General features: G+C 38.5%; 1 protein-coding gene across 1 annotated transcript in view; it reads left to right on the forward strand.

The window, feature by feature from the left end:
• Nucleotides 1-7,627: 7,627 nt before the first annotated feature.
• Nucleotides 7,628-22,681, forward strand: part of LOC126458074 (general transcription and DNA repair factor IIH helicase subunit XPD) — a 48,688-nt gene continuing 33,634 nt past the window's right edge. The window contains exons 1-7 of the mRNA XM_050094888.1: nucleotides 7,628-7,761; nucleotides 7,972-8,071; nucleotides 8,172-8,426; nucleotides 8,507-8,740; nucleotides 15,227-15,350; nucleotides 19,127-19,223; nucleotides 19,459-19,592. Coding sequence (XP_049950845.1) covers nucleotides 7,757-7,761; nucleotides 7,972-8,071; nucleotides 8,172-8,426; nucleotides 8,507-8,740; nucleotides 15,227-15,350; nucleotides 19,127-19,223; nucleotides 19,459-19,592 — 949 coding nt within the window. The 5' untranslated portion in view covers nucleotides 7,628-7,756. The remainder of the gene's footprint in view (nucleotides 7,762-7,971; nucleotides 8,072-8,171; nucleotides 8,427-8,506; nucleotides 8,741-15,226; nucleotides 15,351-19,126; nucleotides 19,224-19,458; nucleotides 19,593-22,681) is intronic.

A 22,681-nucleotide genomic window follows, 5' to 3' on the forward strand; every position in this document is an offset into this window, starting at 1 on the left:
AATTAAGTTCAGTGGCTGGAGGAACAAGACTTTTGGTCAGGTGAATACAGGGTTATAAATACAAAATCAAATAGGGGTAATGCAGGAGTAGGTTTAATAATAAATAAAAAATAGGAATGCGGGTAAGCTACTACAAACAGCATAATGAACGCATTATTGTGGCCAAGATAGATACGAAGCCCATACCTACCACAGTAGTCCAAGTTTACATGCCAACTAGCTGCGTGGATGATGAAGAGATTGATGAAATGCATGATGAGATAAAAGAAATTATTCAGGTAGTGAATTGAGACGAAAATTTAATAGTCACGGGTGACTGGAATTCAAGAGTAAGAAAAGGAAGAGAAGGAAACGTAGTAGTTGAATACGGAATGGGGGTAAGGAATGAAAGAGGAAGCCGCCTGGTAGAATTTTGGACAGAGCATAACATAATCGTAGCTAACACTTGGTTCAAGAATCATAAAAGAAGGTTGTATACATGGAAGAAGCCTGGAGATACTGGCGGGTTTCAGACAGATTATATAATGGTAAGACAGAGATTTAGGAACCAGGTTTTAAATTGTAAGACATTTCCAGGGGCAGATGTGGACTCTGACCACGATCTATTGGTTATGAACTGTAGATTAAAACTAAAGAAACTGCAAAAAGGTGGGAATTTTAGGAGATGGGACCTGGATAAACTGACAGAACCAGAGGTTGTAGAGAACTTCAGAGAGAACATTAGGGAATGATTGACAAGAATGAGGGAAAGAAATACAGTAGAAGAAGAATGGGTAGCTTTGAGAGATGAAATAGTGAAGGCCGCAGAGCATAAAGTAGATAAATAGGACGAGGGTTGATAGAAATCTTTGGGTAGCAGAAGAGATACTGCATGTAATTGATGAAAGGAGAAAATACAAAAATGTAGTAAATGAAGCAGGCAAAAACGAATACAAACGTCTCAAAAATGAAATCGACAGGAAGTACAAAATGGCTAAGCAGGTATGGCTAGAGGACAAATGTAAGGATGTAGAGCCGTATATCACAAGGGGCAAGATAGATACTGCCTACAGGAAAATTAAAGAGACTTTTGGAGAAAAGAGAACCACTTGCTTGAATATCAAGAGCTCAGATGGAAACCCAGTTCTAAGCAAAGAAGGGAAAGCAGAAAGGTGGAAGGAGTATACAGAGGGTCTATACAAGGGCAATGTTCTTGAGGACAATATTATGGAAATGAAAGAAGATATAGATGAAGATGAAATGGGAGATATGATACTGTGTGAGGAGTTTGACAGAGCACTGAAAGACCTAAGTCGAAACAAAGCCCCAGGAGAAGACAACATTCCATTAGAACTACTGATAGCCTTGGGAGAAAAACTCTACCATGTGGTGAGCAAGATGTATGACACAGGCGAAATACCATCAGACTTCAAGAAGAATATAATAATTCCAACCCCAAAGAAAGCAGGTGTTGGCAGATGTAAAAATTACCGAATTATAAATTTAATAAGCCACAGCTATTTTCAGATGAATGGAAAAACTGGTAGAAGCCGACTTTGGGGAAGATCAGTTTGGATTCCATAGAAATGTTGGAACATGTGAGGCAATACTGACCCTATGACTTATCTTAGAAAATAGATTAAGGAAAGGCAAACCTATGTTTCTAGCATTTGTAGACTTAGAGAAAGCTTTTGACATTGTTGACTGGAATACTCTCTTTCAAATTCTGAAGGTGGCAGGGGTAAAATACAGGGAGCAAAAGGCTATTTACAATTTGTACAGAAATCAGGTGGCAGTTACAAGAGTTGAGGGGAATGAAAAAGAAGCAGTAGTTGGGAAGGGAGTGAGACAGGGTTGTAGCCTAACCCCAATGTTATTCAATCTGTATATTTAGCAAACATTAAAGGAAACAAAAGAAAACCATGGAGAAGAAATAAAAACTTTGAGCTTCGCCAATGACATTGTAATTCTGTCAGAGACAGCAAAGGACCTGGAAGAGCAGCTGAACGGAATGGACAGTGTCTTGAAAGGAGGATATAAGATGAGCATCAACAAAAGCAAAACAAGGATAATGGAATGTAGTCGAATTAAATCGGGTGATGCTGAGGGAATTAGATTAGGAAATGAGACGCTTTAAGTAGTAAGTGAGTTTTGCTATTTGGGGAGCAAAATAACTGATGATGGTCGAAGTAGAGAGGATATAAAATGTAGACTGGCAATGGCAAGGAAAGCGTTTCTGAAGAAGAGAAATTTTTTTACTTCAAGTATAGTTTTAGTGTCTGGAAGTCTTTTCTGAAAGTATTTGTATGGACTGTAGCCATGTATGGAAGTAAAATGTGGACGATAAATAGTTTAGGCGAAACGAGAATAGAAGCTTTCGAAATGTGGTGCTACAGAAGGATGCTGAAGATTAGATGGGTAGATCACATAACTAATAAGGAGGTATTGAATAGAATTGGGGAGAAGAGAAATGTGTAGTACAACTTGACTAGAGGAAGGGGTTGGTTGGTAGGACATATTCTGAGGCATAAAGGGATCACCAATTTAGTATTGGAGGGCAGCGTGTAGGGTAAAAATCGTAGAGGGAGACCAAGAGATGAATACACAAAACAGATTGAGAAGTATGTAGGTTGCAGTGGGTACTGGGAGATGAAGAAGCTTGCAGAGGATAGAGTAGCATGGAGAGCTGGATCAAACCAGTCTCTGAACTGTGGACCACAACAACAGCAACATCATACACAAGTCTGAAAACAGAATTTGTAACTCTGCTTAGAACATGTGGTTTTCATAATACTGTTGAGAGTTTTACTATACTGAGCAAGGCCATCCAATCTGCCATTCATTATATAATTATAAACGTTGAATGAAATTGGTATAGATGCCTGATAAATGAAATGAGTTTATCAGAACACAGCTCACAGAACTTAGTTATAAATGGTGTTGTGAAGGTCGATTCTCACTGCTGGTTCTTTTACATAGACATTAGCATCTCTAACATTGGAAAACGAAAATTGGCCAGAATTTTACCTTTATGACACTACATACATATCATTCTACTGGATATTTACTTAAAAGCCATAGAAGAGTGCCTGCCAAGTAAAACAAGAAGAGTGAAGAAAAAAGAGGGTCATATACCATGGTTGGTGAACAGTTTACTTCTATCCTGAAAAAATATAAAACATCTTCTTAGCATTAGTGAAGATGCACACAAACCTGACCATTTTGATTAATATTATAAAGCTTGCAGAACGACTTCCAGTAGGAAAACAAGCTGCAAAAATTTTTATGGGAACCGTAACTCTTTGGTCATCAAACAGTCAGGAGCACAGAAACATAATTAACAAAGAAACAAGAAAATCGTAAGACAGTAATAGCAAATGCCTAAAACTCAAAGTATACAACAGAGTAGTAGAAGATCGCATAGCAGTAGCACTTTCAACAAATCATTACAAACGTATGCCATAGAATTACACAATATAACAAAAGTGAGCCTCTGCAAGCCCTACAGCTACTTAAAAATAAGCAAGACTCAATCACTAACTTATGTTATTTGTAACTTACAACAAGCAAGGGGTAGTAAAAGTGATAAAGACATCATGATAGTAAAATCTCTAGTGACATAAGTGGGCCTTAAATTAAAATTTTAAAGTTAATAACGAATGAAACGGCCAAAATGCTTTGCCACCTAGTTAGTTCATGTCTGACAGAAGGTAGTTATCCAGAGAGAATGAAAATAACCAGTCTCTTACCACTCTGCAAAAATGGAGATCCAATGTATTCTGGCAACTACAGACTAGTTACATTGCAGTCCATTTCCTCAGACTTTTTTTAAATAATGTGCATTAATGTATATCACATTTTGAAAGAAATGACATCATAAATGGTAAACAATTAGGATCCAGAAGGAAAATTCAACAGTTTCAGCGACCTTTGAATGTATAAACGTAATCACGGAGGGGTTAGATGAAGGCGAAAATCCTTTGGCATATTTTGTGTCTTATCAAAAGCTTTCGACCTAGTTGGCCATGAAATTTTAATACGGAAACTTGATCACTATGGAATCAGAGGAATTAGGGGTGCAGCTCTTAATACCATGAAACGATATCTGCAAAACCGAAAACAAACAGTAGGAATTAAATTTCAACAAATAACTCAGGATCTAGCACAAGACAGCTACTAGGTCCTCTGTTGCTTCTGATACTTAGTTCATAAATGACTTACCTCTCTCAACTGAAAGCAAAATGTTTCTATTTGCTAATGTTAGCATCAGCACAACCATTGGCACAAATCTATGTGATACCAATACCTTGACAAAAAGCGAAATGTTACTTGAGTCTACTTGTGTAAATCTGATGATGCAAACATTTACATCCAAAGCTGCTACATAAATAACAAAAAAAAACGCTCTGAACAATATTTTGAAGTCAATACATAGAGCCCTTTCTTCAATACATTGTTTCGATTTTTTAAATTACCAAATAACACAAAAAGAACTGTATTTTTATCCTTCAAGAGAGTTCACTTTATCACTGTCGAAAAGGTTTTTCTTAATGAAAAAGTTTCATCTATTTATGCTCACATTTATGCACAGCGTAGCCCTCTTTCTTTGTCCATGTGTTGTAAAACAAATTCATCTTTCAGTATCAGATATTTGGCCTCTTTTGTGCGAGAATACTCTTAGAAAAAAAAATCCAGCTCCACATGGAGCTTTCAGAAAGTGTCATGAAAACAAAGCAAACAATAAAATGAAGATTGAAGGCCAATTCTCACCGGCTGTCATGGCATCACCAGGTTGCAGTACCACTTGTTAAGGTGTAAGGCCAATTCACTCTGTTCATCACCTCACATCACATCATTGGTGTCAAAACATTCCACAATGGATTTCATATGGTGGGATTCACACTGGTCATCATATCATGTCACATCACAGCAAATTAAAACAGGTTATCTGTAAGTTACATAATAAGAACTGCTTTAATACATCCGAAACTCTTTGATGCCTATTGTTCATTTTTGAAAGTAGCGTTTTAATACGCCTCAATTTTCATTTTGTCGTGCATACATATTTTGGTCGACTTACAGTAAGTTGTAATGTTCATTTACCCTGTTCAGAAAATAGATTATTTGAGTAGTATCACAGTCTAACACAACAGTCACGATATTCAGTGCATTTTTTGTTATCCATTGCAGTTGTTAGCGCCCCAAGAGACCAGGAAGTTATATTGTTGATTTCTGCGAGATCTCGTGAAAGTGAACGCGAATCGTAATTGTTTATATTAGTCTGCAGAATGGTTCTTACAAACGGGACCATCTGAAGCGCAATAAATTGCAGCAACAACGGAAGACAACACCATATTTGCCTTTCTTTAGGTTTCCTAACAACTCTAGGAGGTATGAAAAGCTACTTTACATAACAGCTTATTTACAATTTTCTTGTAACCTATGGATATTTAGAGCGGAACCCCATGTTCTTCAAGAACAAAAATATTGCTAGTAAACAAAAGAAGACCTGTCCTTTTGCAGAAAGGTATCACACATCCACTCAAAAACGTGAAGTTTTCTTCGTTGCACCTCCAGTGAAATTAGTGAATATGGAACATAGGCAATGTGTGTGCAATTAAATACTCGTACCTACATTATTCGATGTAGCAGACAAGCTACCACAATCATAGCTGAAGAAACAAACCACACAGGCCTGATAACAACAGAATAAAAGCAGAAAAATTGTTTCCCAACATAGAAGAAACCAATTTCACAATTGTTGCTGCATCTGAGCCACAAACAGTAAGAAGCTTCAACACATTCGCTTTTGAAACAAAAATAATTATATTTACAAAAATATTTACATATTAGAAAGTCGAATGAAGTGTAAATCTGTGCAAAACATGAAGCTCCCCAAAAAGCTATTACATGTCAGAGAAAGTGCCTGTCATATTAACAGACAAAAAAAGAAATATATTCTCAAAAATGTTCAAAAGTGTGTGAATCCCTAAGGGGCCAAACTGCTGAAGTCATTGGTCCCTAGACTTACACACTACTTGAACTAACTTGTGCTAAGAACAAGACACACACCCAGGCCCGAGGGAAAACTCAAGCCTCCGGCAGGAGGGGCCGCACAATCCGTGACATGGCGCCTTAGACTGCGTGGCCACTCCAAGCGGCCAATATATTCTTCTCATGCATAAAATATGTGTTTATATTCTCTTGTTTTCAGCAGAGTAAGCTGCAATTACACATATATTCGAATGTATTTCTTCATCATTAAGTTGTAGCTTATATCATTGATCTAGGAGGTTCCTCTGTTTTTACTTGTATTTCATGATCATTCATGTCTTGGTAATTTAATAATGTTTGGAACGCAAAAATTTAATAACTATTTCACTAATTGACTTTAAAAATGATTAAAAACAAACTGTACTTTTATGGCTGCTTTCTCGCCACTGGAAGCGCTAGTGTCACATCAGCTGTCAGATGGTAACAATTTTCACAGGAGTGAGTGTGGCCATTGTATATGTTAGATGGTGGTAGTATCTTAGGTGTCGTGCATTTGGTGAGAATTAATGAATCTTCAGATAAAATCAGAGAATTTAAATTTAAACTTGCTGCACAAATTCTTTTCAATTCCTGTTTCAGCGTCTATATCATAAGAGGCGCTCACACGTTCAGTAATATTGTCAACCTGCCAATATATTTACCGTCTGAGGGCGTGTATTGATGTACTGACTATTCTAGAAATATTGACAAGTAGTATTAACGGCCTTCAAAATATTCTCAGTATGTCAACACATACTGAACGTGTGCTTTGACAATATTCTCCAATCAAATGTTGACAGAGCTGGATGTGTCAGCCACAGGGCGTTAGTGTACACTGTTTATATTCAATTCGCCTTTGCTCACATCGTACCTCAAATTAAAATTTTTAAGTGGTCTTTCAATGTACAACAGTTTTAATAGACCTATGCAAGGGTAATCGCTGTGTGCACCACTTTATGGTGGGCAATGGAGGAGTCTCTGTGGCTCTGCTTTGTGTTTGATGGTATTATAGAACTACACTTCGAGCACTCGATTGACCTACATGTCGGCAGGAATCTCAAAGTTACCCCTAATCTCTCGTTGACCGCAATTGCTTCTCTCATTAACGTATTTTGCTTCTCTGTTCTATCTCTTTTCAACATTAGTAACGTGTTGTACCGGTACTGTCCAGAAGTCATCGGAACATAATATGCAATCTTTCTGGTGGATGGTTCTTATTATTAGTAAGTTAACACGTGATCAGTATCTAGTTTGTTGTTTCGATCATTCTCGGACCCATTTCCTCTGTTTCGCTGGCTTCTATTACTTGCGAGCTATAGATAACGTAATTACAGCACACACTTTCTTTTGGACGGGATGTTCTACATACTAGCCTTGTAAAACCGCGTTGTCAATTAACGATTTTTGTCTTTATTATTGGTGGCGTGAAGTCGCTCCAATGTGTTGAAGGTTTGAAAAATCTGTGTCGTGAATAAATATTGGACGTGTGCAGGCCCCTTTGTTGCTTCTCGTTTGGGAATGTCTGCTTTGGAGGTACTTTGGCTGTTCCAGTGCAGCCAATACAACTTACATGCATCACAAATAATAACAGTTTGGCTGTATGTAGTGAGTACGTTGGTAGGAGCGTCCATGAGTCGAGTGATTGTGTTGATACACAAAGTTATAGCTGTGCACAACATGTGAATGTTTGGAATTTTTTGGTCTTGGCATTCCGAAAAATTATTAGAAAATACACATTAAAATAATGAGGTATGAATAGTACGGAACATTTTCTTCCTCATCTTTTTTTTAAATATATAAGGTTCACTCCCGTCATGTAAACGTCAAAAAAACTTTGTTTCATCGTACTCATCATTGTGTCATTAATACTCCTTTTAGTTTAGCAGTACATTATGTGGTTTTGCCCTGTCATGAACGTTAAAAAGTGGAATTACTTATTTTGTGGATTTATATTGATAGGTTGGATGTCGATGGTTTACCGGTCTATTTCCCTTATGATTACATTTACCCGGAACAGTATGCATACATGTTGGAGCTTAAGAAGGGCCTGGATGCGAAGGTATGCAGTAGTGCTGACGTAGTTTTTGGGAAAATGAAATACGTGTGATCATGTAAAATGTGTGAACAATGTTGCTGTGATTACTTTTTACTTTTTCCAGGGCCATTGCCTGCTGGAAATGCCGTCAGGCACTGGTAAAACAATATCACTATTGTCCTTGATTGTGGCTTACATGGCGAACAACCCATTGGATGTAACAAAATTAATATATTGTTCTCGTACTGTTCCTGAAATTGAGAAAGTTATTGAGGAACTTAAAAAGTTAATTGCATACATCGAGAAACAGACTGAAGAGAAACCTAGGATACTTGGGCTGGTCCTGAGTTCACGCAAAAATCTGTGCATTCATCCGCAGGTATTCATTTATCAGATTTATATATACTCCTTCCTTTTTGGAATAAATAGGCCTAACTTAAACTTCACTGTTATTCACAGGTCAGTAAAGAGCGTGATGGCAAAATAGTCGATGGTCGATGTCACAGCTTGACTGCATCGTACATACGGGACCGTCACAGCTATGATGAGTCTGTTCCTGTGTGCAACTTCTATGAAGCCTTCAGTACTTTTGGCAAAGAAGCTCCAATGGCACCTGGTGTATATAGCATAGATGATTTGAAGGATTATGGTCGAGACATGGGTTGGTGCCCATATTTCCTTGCTCGATATGCGGTAAGCTTATGGTTTTACTGTTATAAATCACTTACAATCCACCAAGTGTCTCCAGTTCTTCTGAGTCTGAAAATAGCTGCCCATTGCTATATACCTATGTCAATCATTTTGAAGTAATGAATGAAATGTTGACATTTTGGGTGGTAGATGGACAGCTAATTGTTGAAGTTGTAATCCTGGTAAACTGTATTCCTTGTTACAAAAGTGCTGGCTGTGATTTGTAAAAATTATATTATTTTCCATTGTCTTCATTGTCAGACCATCTTGCATACAAACATATTCATCCTAAATATCTGCCCACTAGTGCTTTTTAAATGGTCCCACTTCTCCCTTCCCACTTATGAGTATAGTTGGGTCAGTAGATGTGTTACATAATAGTAATATTGGACTCCCTCTGAATTCTTGGTTGTGGTGATAGATCTGTAGCAAAGCCTGTGGTCTAGGTTAGGTTGAAAGGTGATCATTTGATTGATGATTGAGGAAGGCTGAATTTGAAACCCAAACATCACCTGTAGCGTAGCTTAATGTTTATATCTGTGCCATATGTAAATGCACTTTGCCATATTTAATGCAAGTTTCGTCATAAAAATTAAAACTGCAAAGGAAATTCAGGATAGGACTGTTAAATAATGGCCACATCTCCTACAGTTATTTCGATGCATATTATGTTCCTATGCTGTATATAAAGTACGAAAAATGGAAGAGGGGTTCACAACGAAACTTTTACTTGAGATACATTTGTTCTGTTAGGTGTTCTTCGGCCTTGTGTCCTCATGTAAGATATTCCTTCATGAGTCTGAGGCCACATAATCCTTAAATGTCAGGCAATATTATGCAGTGTAGTTTCCACCATATTTGTGCAAATGAACATGCTTCTCATGTCAGGGGATTTGGTAACACTGAATACGTAGTGTGCAGTACATAAAATGCTAAATTTTTATAAAAAGAGTCCTCACATGTATAGGAGAAACATGTATTCTATCAGCTTAATATGGAGAGTTTCGATTCTGAATTGTAGATTTCTGTATAAAAATGTAAATTCACAATAAATGGTTTATTCATTGAGCTGTTTGATAAAAGTAAAATTATTAATTCGTGAAAATGAAATGCAAAGTGCGTTCGTAGTTATTTTTTATCTAGTGTATTGCTATCTGCATATATTTTGTTTCCAAGGACAATTTGTAAGTCAGTAATACAGAAGATATGCAGACGGTAACTGTGTATAAAAAAGTAACAGTGATCTAGTGTGAAGAAATCAGCTGTCACTCCTAGATATTATCTAATTTTGCAACATTGTACAATGTGGTTTATACTAGGGTGCACTTATCCACACCCGCATGCAGCTGAAGGCAACTTCCACCATTTGTGTAGTGTTTCAGTGTATCTTCCATGTTGTAATCACCTGATAGAAGAGGCACTGAGCAGTAGACACAGCAGATGTAAAAGAAGACTGAAGTACTGGACAATGTGAGAGTTTAATCTAATTTTATCTGTCTGCCACTCACCGCCACCTCTATGTGATAAGTAGGCTAGCAGTACCGTATTCCTTATTGTTATTCTGTCCGTGATTTTCCATTGTTTGATTTTATCTCCCATGTTGAATTGATACAACATCTTCTAAGGATTGTTCCTCATTTGCCAGGAGAGACTGCCTCCATTAGGTACTGTGATCTCTTGTCATTCAAAAGCAAGAGAAGTGCAGCTAAATAATTAGCTCATTTGGTTGTAAAACAGAGCCCTTCATACAGAACCCCTCTGTAATCCTGACTACATGCCATAAGTAGATGCACACTAGCTTAAAGTGAAATACCCCTGTACTTCTGCCTGTACCTCAGCCCATAATTTTCTTTGTCAAATGCTAGATATTGGGATACACAGGGTAAAATACAAAACAGTGCTGCTTCAGCACACTTAGAATTGTGAAAAGTGAATATAAAAGTTTTATCATTTTATTTTTAGAAATCACAGATTCAGATTAGCCTACATAAGAGCTGAAGGGAAGGAAAAACTCACCAAACAGTTACACTGTTGATTTGGTTGATGCTAGTATAGACTATATGTACATCTACACAGCTAGTGCCCCAGCAGGGTAAATTGTACGAGCACTGCTAGACTCTGAATGTCAAACGTCAAAAGTTTATCATATCTGTTAACATATGCACAGTGAACAATGTCTGGCAGAGATGCTGTCGTACAGTGAGGAGAGTGACAAACAATACCAAATACTAAGCTTCAGGTCTTATCTATAACGCAGTGGAGCATGTCTATAGCTGAAAACAAGGCAAGTACAAAGACTCAACACCCTAGTAAACTCTATACTGTGTAGCATCACATGCCATAAGTGGAAGTACTGTCCTTGGCCAATTTCTATTATCATAGAAATCTGCCAAGGACAGTACTTCTACTTATGGCATGTATCGGTTAGAAAAATGCACCGATGATGACTGATATCAGTCGAAATTGATTTGCAACAGGATAAATAAATCATGTTTCTGTGACTGGTTGCTTCATTCTTTATAATTTTGCAACTGATTTACTTCAATAAAACGTAGATTCTGTCGCATTACAGTGTGGAATAATGTTCGCAAAATTACAGTTTATGAGAAATGTTCTTGGACAAAAGTGCCAAACACAAATTAATCTCTCCCCCCTCCCCTCATCCTCTCTCTCCCTCCCCCTCTCCTCTCTCCCTCCCTCCCCCTCCCCCTTTCCTCCCTCCCTGGCAGATGAAGTTGAGCTTCATCTGCATTCACATTGTGTTTGAGTGCTGAATAGGCACATGTATGAGAACTGGACATAGTAGCTCAGCTACGAACTTTCCTTACTGTTCAGAGTACACAGACACACTTTAACGCGCACACACAGAGTTACATTCCTGGCGATGTGTACTATAGTGGTTATCTTCACTCATTTCATTCCACCCACATATCTGTAGCATTACATACCTGCATCATTCTGTTATTCTTCTTATATAATATCTTGCTCCTCATTAATAATTCAATTCATAGTATCTTTTATTTGTAGGCTTTCAGTTTTTTTCCCCTTTCTGTAGCGTTGAACCATTTATGTATTAGGATATCTTCTTACTATAACAGTTTGTAAAACATGAAAACCATTCAGTCCAGCGGGAGGTATTTATACCCTTTCTAGCAGCCCATCTCTTGATTGCAGAGTTAACAACACATTTTCTATCGCTATAGAAGATATAAATCTCCATTATAAGCGCACAATTTTCTTGAGCAGGTCTTGCATCTGTCTTATTGTCAGCTTTGTCAAATGATTCATTCCTCTCTTTACGCTAGCAATAAATACACAATAAATTTTATTATATAATAGAGACAATCCACTAACAGATTCTATTTTAGTCATAAAATATTTGCCCTTAGATTCTTCTTTATATGTACTGCTCACTGTAGAATTTTGTGGTAAATTCGTATCTTGATTTATACCTGCCTCCGCAGCCAAGGTTTCAAATGCAGATTAGTGTGATAGAATTCTTCTTGGAAGGAGCAAATTTAAATTCTTTCGGTGGGAAATATCTCATCCCACTAGTTCTTGGCCACATAGATGGTAGTGAACTGACTAAATGATGTTTTGGGAGTGAAGCCGGTTATCGTTTTCTACCATCACATAATTTTTCAGCTGGGCACCTGCTAGGCACCTGCAGATCAGCTGCCAGAGACTGACGTCAATTGCCCTCAGCACACAGTTTATTAGTGGGCTGTATGTGTTGTGTGCATGCACCGTGATCATAATTTTATTGCGAGACCGAACAGACTCCCAGCAGGCAGTGCTCTCAGTGAGGGAAATGTGAAATTCAGGTTGGGTTGTTGATTGCCATGGATCTTGACGTTCCCTGTTATCTTCACTGTGAGCAAATCAATGAAATAATCGGGTTCCATCACACTTTCATAGTGTGGTCCCATGGAGAAGACAAAGTAATGAATTTTTCTGCCATCAAACTCCATTCATAAGAAGATCCAGTTTACCATGGTAACATCAAAAGAAGATTTTCTGCCATTCTTGGATTATCTGGTTATGTGGAACAACAATGGCTCTTTGGGTCATTCATTTTAGTTCAAGCTCACTAATGTGGATTTAAATTTGCATATTCACACCATGAGTGTGCTTAAGACTGTTGCACATAAGGCACACATAGTTTCCAATTACAAGTTTGTCTACGGAGCTTGTCCAAAAAAAAAAAAAAAAATCAGCACTGAACAAGGAGCACAGTAAGCTGGCAAAATCAGCAACTTTTCTTTTGTTAGTTGGCAACATGTCATTCAAAGTAGGCAGGATACTCCAGAAATTTCAAGTTTAAGTGTTTTCTGTCCACCTAAGATTGCAGGTCTTCTTGGAACGATAAAATATGATTTATTATTGAGGAAGGCAGGAGTATGCCATGCCAATGTGGTATGGGTTATATACACATATCCTGGAAGAACATTGCACAGAACAGCAACGCTGCACTCACCTTCCGCTACTTAGGAAGTCTGAAGTCTGTCATTGCAGAACATGTATATCCACCAAGCACGCAACGAAATATGGTGAAACAAGTTTAACTACTGCTAATTTATTTTGGGATGACATTATTAAAGAATCTGTGGAGATGAGCATTGTGGAAACCCATATTAACAAGGACAGTAAGCTAATAATGTATGGAAACCCATAGTTTCATGATTTTCTCTCAGAAAAGATAAGAGTATGCCAAGGGCCACAGTGAGTGACAACACACCAGATATCCTGTTTCACATTTCCACCATTGAGGGTACTGCTTGCTGGCAGTGTGGTCAGTGTCACAACTATGATCACGATGCATCCATGTAGCATTTACCATGCGCAAATAAATTGTGCTGTTGGGTAGCCGATGGTATTCTTCGATAGCTCCATTCAACATGTCCGGCAAGTACTAAGATGAAGTATCCTGTGTGGTAGAAAACTGTGATCGGTTGCGTACCTGAAACATCATTGAGTATTCAGTCGTTGGGAAGATTTCAAGATTCACAGCAAGCCTACTGCTGACATCCCATGGGATAATAAGTTAAATATTGGTGTTGCTCCATGCAGCTGGTATGGATGGGTCGAAACGGGGGGGATTCCGTAGGGTGCTCTGTTGTTTTTCCGGATCGTGTCCTCAAGGTTCGACTGCCTCAGACTTTTGATGTCTTTGATGCAGAATTGTCTGCGATCTTGCAGGCACTGGAGCAGATGAGACATTCTTTCTGTCCTAAATTCCTTGTCTGTTCTGATTCACTAAGTGCCCTTCACTCATTGCAATGTTTGTATCCAGCAGATCAAATAGTCCAGACCATCCAGGATGCCCTCCTCCAACTGCAGTCACTGTGGAAGGTGGTGTCTTTCTGCTGGGTTCCGGGACACGTCGGCATTGCTGGGAATGAAAGGGCAGCTCTCAGCCAAGGAGGCGTGTCTCGATCCACAAATATTTCGGTGTCCTATCCCCCTGCACGCACTCACCTCGCTGTTGAGCTCAAGAGACATGTGTCGGTGGGAGGATGATTGGCTGGAAATGACTGACAATAAGCTCCGTTTAGTCAAGCCCACAACGCGTGTGTGGGCTTCCTTCCAGCCCCATCGACGGGACAAGGTTCTCCTCACTTGGCTTCGAATAGGCCGCAGTCCTATGACGCATGGCTTCCTGCTCTGACGAGAGGACCCTCCAATGTGTGGTGCTTGTGGCGTCCAGGTCACTGTGCGCCACGTTTTATTTTCTGACCAGCGGGCCACGGCTGACTTGCCAGCGGACCTGCCGTCTCTTTTAGGAAACACTCGAACAAATGTGGTTAAAGTTTTAAAGTTCTGTGCCTTGTCAAATGTTTCTACAAAGATTTTAGGGAGAGGGTCTTAATTTGCTCGCTGTGTGACAAGCTTGCCCATATTTTATGTAAGTGGCCAGCCAATGACAATTTCCTGTGCCATTCTTGCTACTACGTTTTTGCTTTCCTTACGTTTTACTTTCTTATGTAGCATTTTCCTTCTTTTCCTGCTTTCTTTGCATGTGTGCTTCGATTTTGCTAAGTTTGTCCACATTCGTTGCTTTTAATGTGTGTCAGGGCGCTGATGACCTCGACGTTGAGTGCCCATAAGCCCCAACACGCACGCACACACACACACACACACACACACACACACACACACACACACACAAACACACAGTGCCACAGTGCAGCAGATGGGGCAGAAATTGGCAGAAGCATAATGAAATCAGCTATTATTTTGTTATCTGTATCACATCTTTGCCTTTTTTCTCAAATACTAAATGTAGAAAGGTTCTGTTTTGTAAGCTCGAGGCTAAAATGTGTTTACACTCACTATATTGTTCCTGTTTTTGTGCTTGCTTGCTATGAACTCTTTACCTATTTTAATTTAATTACTGTAATGGTTTTGTAGTTTATGATTTGTCAGTCAGCTTTGTAAAATTTTGATTTCCGCGCACCTAAGCCTTTCTATTTTTATAATTTGTTTCAGATCACACATGCCAACATTGTTGTTTACAGTTACCACTATCTCCTAGATCCTAAAATTGCTGAAGTTGTGTCCAAGGAACTTAGCAAGTCATCTGTTGTAGTGTTTGATGAAGCACACAACATTGGTAAGATAATTTTGAATCCCTTTTCTGGGGCAAAATGGCCTCAGATTTTTGCATAGCTTTTGAAACAGTAACAGTTTCCAGTACTTTTGCTAGTGCACACATTTTAGCCACCATAAGAACAAATGACCGTAATGTCTCATAGCACCTACTGAATCATTGACTTTGTATACCATTGTTCGTTTAAGAGAAAATCTGAGTGCTTTCACAGAAGATATTACATTTGGTCTGTTGAGTAGGAAATTTACCTCTCATCTCAAGGAAAAGTAAGTGCCAAAATTAGGGAGTGAGGACTCAGTGGTGGTGGGAAGCTACATATTTTAAGAATAATTGGGTGCTCCAGGGGCCCTCTTCACTCAGCTCTAATCAGTATGCTGGTCAGTCTCCCAGGGTTAGTAGTGGCATATTGTCAGTAGCAACAGCATGCGAAAGCGATTTATGAAGCAGTGACTTTTCTCTTTTTAGTCTGATAAAGACCACACTTCATCATCAGTCCTCCCCTCTGTTTGCTAGGTATACCATATTTACTCGAATCTAAGCCGCACTCGAATCTAAGCCGCACCTGAAAATAAGACTCGAAATCAAGGAAAAAAAAATTTCCCGAATCTAAGCCGCACCTGAAATTTGAGACTCAAAATTCAAGGGATAGAAAAGTTTTAGGCCGCACCTCCAAATTGAAACACAGTTGGTCCATTGTAATATGAGACACAATTTAGGTCGAATGAATGACGATATAGCTACAGTAGTTTGGTTCGAGTCGTAAGCTTAGCAGTAAAGCTTTACCAGGTAGCCATTGCTATGCGTCAGGCGCTCCGTCCTTATTTATATGGGTACCCTTCCTTTTTCACGTGCTATGTCTGGTTTGAATCGATTGCTTATTTTTCTTTGATCTGATAAGTGCCATTCTCTTTGTTATAGGTGTTTACGTCACTCTATGCTGAAAATGCGTTTTTGTACTGTGTCATGCATTGTTTGTCGCATTCTGATAATGTGTGTGTACGACCTGTCGCCGCTCGCGGCATGGCTTGCTTTTGTGCGCGCTAATGCCGCTTACGATAACAAAATAAAAAAAAAGAGAGGAATTGTCTCTTTAGCATAACAATGGCAAGAGACTGCTATTTGTTGTTTCTTACACTGCTGCTTTCTTTGGTAATGATCAACAAGAACCAAATAATAGACTGCGTATGATAGAAGATGTTCTGAACGAGAGTTTAGCTAAAATTTTTCGCCATTTGAAAATCTTTGCAGATGCCTCTTTTGTACATCACATTCTGCACAGAAATTAGAGTCATCTTAGATTTAAAAATCTAGTCAATTGCCGTGCTTCATTTCTGACTGTATCACTATTAGGCATAAGAATAATACGAATATAAACATGACATGAAATGTATATTCTCCCGTGTTTGCTGTTGTCTCACACTAGTTTCGTCGTTTATTAGGCAAACAAGATTTAAATGAGATAGCAGCAAACACGAAAGAATACATGGCAAAATGTTTATATTCGCATTATTCTTATGGTGAAGAGAATACTGCATGTGATTCACAATTCATAAAAGTTCCTATTAGCAACCATCTCTTCTCACAGGTAGGAAAAAATTCAGAACGTAGAGTTGGCTATATTGACAAACATCCCAAACAGTCTTGCCAGTCGGATTTTCATAGTACATTGAAATGCTGCTACATTCGAAGATGAACAATACGGAATTTGTATTTACTTTGTTGGATAATGTACGAAAATGCAATGGTCGAAACTCGGGGCAGAGAAAAAAAAGCTCGTCTTCCACCTTTTTTTTTTAATTTATTTACTGAGTCAGAGGTTTTGGCGCCAGTATTTATCTTTGTGCCTGCAAAGCATGCCTGTGTAGCGCTACATATATTTGACGGCAGAAGTTAGTTGTGGCGGTACCAACATTTTTCAGAACTTCCGCTTACTTTGCACTCGATTCTAAGCCGCAGGCAGTTTTTTGGATTACAAAAACCGGAAAAAAAGTGCGGCTTAGATTCGAGTAAATACGGTAATGCACAGTTGGACAAAATTTCATTAAGATGTTACATTTCTCTTACTTTTTTCAGCTCTTGGGTAGGCTGCCACCAATCGTTTTGGCTGTGTTCTTTTTCTATGATATAGCATTGTAATTAGCATTCCAACATTCAGTCTCAGTGTATGCTTAGAGTATTGGTAGGATACTGCTGGCCTGGAATACTGTCACTGTTGGGATGATTGGTTTTGAAGGGTACTGGATATCATTTCCTGTCCGTTCTGTTCTTGATTCATAGTCACTCCCAGAAATGTTGAGATGTTTCATAAATATTGCAGTACTTTATAGTATTCAAATGTGCTCATTTTCATATTAATTACTGCCTGTATGTTACATTATATATGTTGACTGGGGTCCGATGGCTCCTTAGTATCCCACATCACAACCTCCATAATAACCTATTTTGTGTATCTTCAATGGTCAGATTTATGTTGGTCATACTCCCTTCCATCCACTGCATCAATTTAAATCATTCTGATCCTCCTGTTTGTCAGTCTATATTTAAATACAGTTTTAGATATTCTTTACTGTCCCACCCCCATTAAGTGGCCAAACCAAAAAACTGAGTATATAGAACACAAACATAATACAGAAAAGTTTATGAAAACAAAGTATGGAAAAATTAAGTGTTGGTAGATTCAAATACCTTGGGGAGTGGATCCAAGCCAATGGACTGGATAATGCAAGAAATAAAGAAAGAATAAAAAAGTTAGAATTTGCATATAAATTAACACAAAACTACTACAATAAGAAATCAATATCCATACAAGCAAAGGTAAGACATTATAATTCAGTTGTTATGATACAAGCAACGTATGGATCAGAGTGCCTAACATTGAATAAAAAAGGCGAATTAAGAGAACTAGGAAAAAGAGAGAGAAAAATACTAAGGAAAAGTTCTAGGTCCTGAGAAAATCAAGGAAAACAGGTGGATTAAAAGGAGAGATGAAGACTTATACAAAAATACAGAAAAGATCACAGATACAATGAGGAAGAGACGGCTAAAATTTTACGGACATTTAAAAAGAATGGACGAAACACGGATTAAAAAGAAAATTTTTAATTACGTTAGTAAGCTGAAAAAAACTGTAGGATGGATAAGAGCAGTAAAGAAAGATGCCAACAAAATAGGTGTTACAGAAGAAATAATACATGACAGGAATCACTTCAGGCTACTGATAGAAAACGCAAACTATGAAGAAGATCAGCCAAAACCTTGACCCAAGAGAGTGTGGACAGATGAGCAGAGATGAGCAGTTGGCGAGAAAATGAAGTAGTACTGGGAAGAACGGAAGAAAAAGAAACACCTTAAGTCTTAAGTTGTATGCAGTCCATAGCAGGCCAAATTCATAAATAATAATAAAAGAAAGTGGTGAATGTTTTGTGGCTGCTAAGTATTCCATGAATAATTACACTACACACTTTATCTAAAATCCTGGTTCATGTCCCTTTTAGAAGTGGAAAAAATTATTTTGATACTGAATTCATTGCTGCTTATGTATGTCTATAAAGAACTGAAGAGTATTGCACTATTTCTATTCTTCCAATATTTATTTTGTGTACTTTTAAAAGTAATAAGTAGTGTTTGAAAATTCAGTGTGTCCATACACTGTACATTTGGCAATGATGTGTGTTCATTAATAACATTAAATTAAATATTGCAAAAATAAAATACAATGTAAATAAACTGCACAATAAAATGAGGGGGCAGTGCTAGTTGTCATGTTGTTCTATTTTCAGATAATGTTTGCATTGACTCAATGAGTGTGAAGATAACAAGGAGAATTGTAGACAAGAGCACTGCCAACATCCAGCTGCTGGAACGTACTATTGCTGAGTAAGATCAACATTCTTATTACTTGATGCAGAACTTTTCAAGCAGAAATAAATTTAAACCAGTTCTGTGACTGATTATGAGACTCGAGCCAGGCGCAGATGTAGGCATGGTAACATCTGGATTTTAATAATTAAAGTTGTATTTAGCAAATACTGTAACAAAATCAGCTGTGAAATAAAGTATTCCTATTTCTTATAAATGAGGAGTCATATTGATGTACGTTACTGTTTTCCAGAATGAAGGAAGATGATGCTCAAAAACTGAAGGAAGAGTACCAGAGATTGGTTGAAGGATTGCGGGATGCTAATCTTGCCCGTGAGACGGATATTGTCCTTGCTAATCCTGTTTTACCAGATGAAGTTCTTCATGGTGAGATATTGAGAATATGAAAATTAGAATGTATGAGTTGAAATGTATTGTTAGTTTTGTGCAGTTGTCTGGTAGAAACAACTCTAAATATTGCAACTGTGTTATTTTTGTTTGTCTGCAGACATTCTATGTAGGACAGAACAGCATTGCACAAATTGACTTTAGCGCAGCAGCAGCGTAGGTAGGTGTTATGAACATCAGTCAGTAGAGAATGGCATAAATAGAATTATATTGGTTACATATTACAAAAAGTTTAGGTCTTTTATGAGATTTTGATGATTCTCTTAGAGCTATCGAAATTGCATAATAACCAGAACCTGTTGTCATATTCCAAAAGTGAGAAAAATTAGTACTACGGAATGATCAAAAAAGTCAGTGTCATAAGACATGTTTGTTGCTGGCAGGCATATTGTTTACTCAATAGCTGTATGGTTTCATTGATAACAGTGTTTGCAAGTCATTTATTTTAATATGGTGTAGTTGTTTTTTGTCATATTACTGAGAAGAATAATACTGGTTTATTTGGAAATGTGATTCCATTTGAGACTGGAAAATATAGAGGTTCTCTTCTGGTTCAACTGGGTTAACTTGAAAAAATTGAAACTGTGTTGCAGAATTCACTTAACTTTTTGAGAGGATCAGTGCTGTCATTGATTCTGTGTAAAAGTGCGCAGAAAGCAATGATCAAGTTTTTCCTATATGATCATATATTTTGTGTGTGCTAAAACTGCAGAAATTGCATAAGAAGAAATGGTCATACTGCAGTTGATGTTTCCAGGCATTTCTTGACAACATTCAAGTTACTTAATTTTGTTCCATCGTTGCAGCTTGATAAACAGCCAGAACAGAAAATTTTGCTCATCCAGAAGCACATGTTCATTGTAGTACATAAACAGTCCTGACACTATAAAAATGGGAGTTTTAAATAGCCCAGCTTTGAATTTTGGTTGATGCCATTTTTCACACATCCAGTGAAATTAAACATCAGCAAAATCATTCGTTTGGCAGGAAATTTCTGCTGAGCAATATTTTTTTCTGTGAAAGTATTGCTTATCAAACCGTGTGACCTAGTAGTATATAATTTTGAATTGAAGACTTTGTATTGTTAGATGGACATACACTGATGAGCCAAAACATTATGACCACGTGCGTAATAGTGTGTTAGTTCACCTTTGGTACACACTATGTGGCATGAATTCAACAAGTCCTTCATATGTTTCCAGATCTGTGTGGTGCCAGACATTTACACACAGGTCATTCTATTCCTGTAAATTACAAGCCTGTGGTTTGTGGACATGGGAGTACTCTCCCACCTATGTTCTCTTGGGTTCAGACCCTGTGACAAAGACAGTTATCATGCTGGAACATACAGTCATTGTTGGGGAAGACATCAGGCATGAATGGATGCAGGTGGTCCACAATAATGCTCACTCCACAGCTGTCATTATGCTTTTGATTACTACGTTACAACAACAGGTCCCATAGAAGAACAGGTGAATGTGCCTCCTAGCATAATACTGCATCCATAAGTCTGCATGGAGTGGTGCATGTTTTGAATAACAGTTTGTCCAGATAATGGTGTATCTGTATACTACATATGTAACAAAAATAGTCATTCATCTTATTGAGCAATGCATTTCCAGTATCGACAGTCCCATACTCACTACAAGTGGATCTGTTGATGGGAATATAGAGATGTTTTTACCCGCAGAACCTCATGTTCAATAATGGACACTGAACTGTGTGCTTCGAAACACTTGTGCCTGCCCTAGCATTGCACTCTATTAGCTGATGAGCTACTGATCTCTGTCTGTTCTGCTTTACACAGTGGAAAGCCTCTGATGTCCACATTCTGTCATGAGGTGTGAACGTCCAGCGTCTTGTTGCCTAATTGTCTCTTCAACCAATTTCCATAGATGATCACAGCAGAAACATGTAAACAGTAGACCAGCTTCGCTGATTTTCACGTGCTCGTTCTCATGTATCAGGCCAAAACAGTCTGCCCTTTCTCAAAATTACTTGTTGAGACTTTCCCCATTTGTGACCTGTAGCGTCACTACAATGATATACCATTTGTCTCTGCTCTGCTTACAGGGTGTTTCAAAAATGACCGGTATATTTGAAACGGCAATAAAAACTAAACGAGCAGCGATAGAAATACACCGTTTGTTGCAATATGCTTGGGACGACAGTACATTTTCAGGCAGACAAACTTTCGAAATTACAGTAGTTACAATTTTCAACAACAGATGGCACTGCGGTCTGGGAAACTCTATAGTACGATATTTTCCACATATCCACCATGCGTAGCAATAATATGGCGTAGTCTCTGAATGAAATTACCCGAAACCTTTGATAACGTGTCTGGCGGAATGGCTTCACATGCAGATGAGATGTACTGCTTCAGCTGTTCAATTGTTTCTGGATTCTGGCGGTACACCTGGTCTTTCAAGTGTCCCCACAGAAAGAAGTCACAGGGGTTCATGTCTGGCGAATAGGGAGGCCAATCCACGCCGCCTCCTGTATGTTTCGGATAGCCCAAAGCAATCACACGATCATCGAAATATTCATTCAGGAAATTAAAGACGTCGGCCGTGCGATGTGGCCAGGCACCATCTTGCATAAACCACGAGGTGTTCGCAGTGTCGTCTAAGGCAGTTTGTACCGCCACAAATTCATGAAGAATGTCCAGATAGCGTGATGCAGTAATCGTTTCGGATCTGAAAAATGGGCCAATGATTCCTTTGGAAGAAATGGCGGCCCAGACCAGTACTTTTTGAGGATGCAGGGACGATGGGACCATGGGGCTTTTCGGTTCCCCATATGCGCCAGTTCTGTTTATTGACGAAGCCGTCCAGGTAAAAATAAGCTTCGTCAGTAAACCAAATGCTGCCCACATGCATATCGCCGTCATCAATCCTGTGCACTATATCGTTAGCGAATGTCTCTCGTGCAGCAATGGTAGCGGCGCTGAGGGGTTGCCGTGTTTGAATTTTGTATGGATAGAGGTGTAAACTCTGGCGCATGAGACGATACGTGGACGTTGGCATCATTTGGACCGCAGCTGCAACACGGCGAACGGAAACCCG

This window comes from Schistocerca serialis, chromosome 2, assembly GCF_023864345.2.
Source record: "Schistocerca serialis cubense isolate TAMUIC-IGC-003099 chromosome 2, iqSchSeri2.2, whole genome shotgun sequence".
In the NCBI taxonomy this organism is placed as follows: Eukaryota; Metazoa; Arthropoda; class Insecta; order Orthoptera; family Acrididae; genus Schistocerca; species Schistocerca serialis.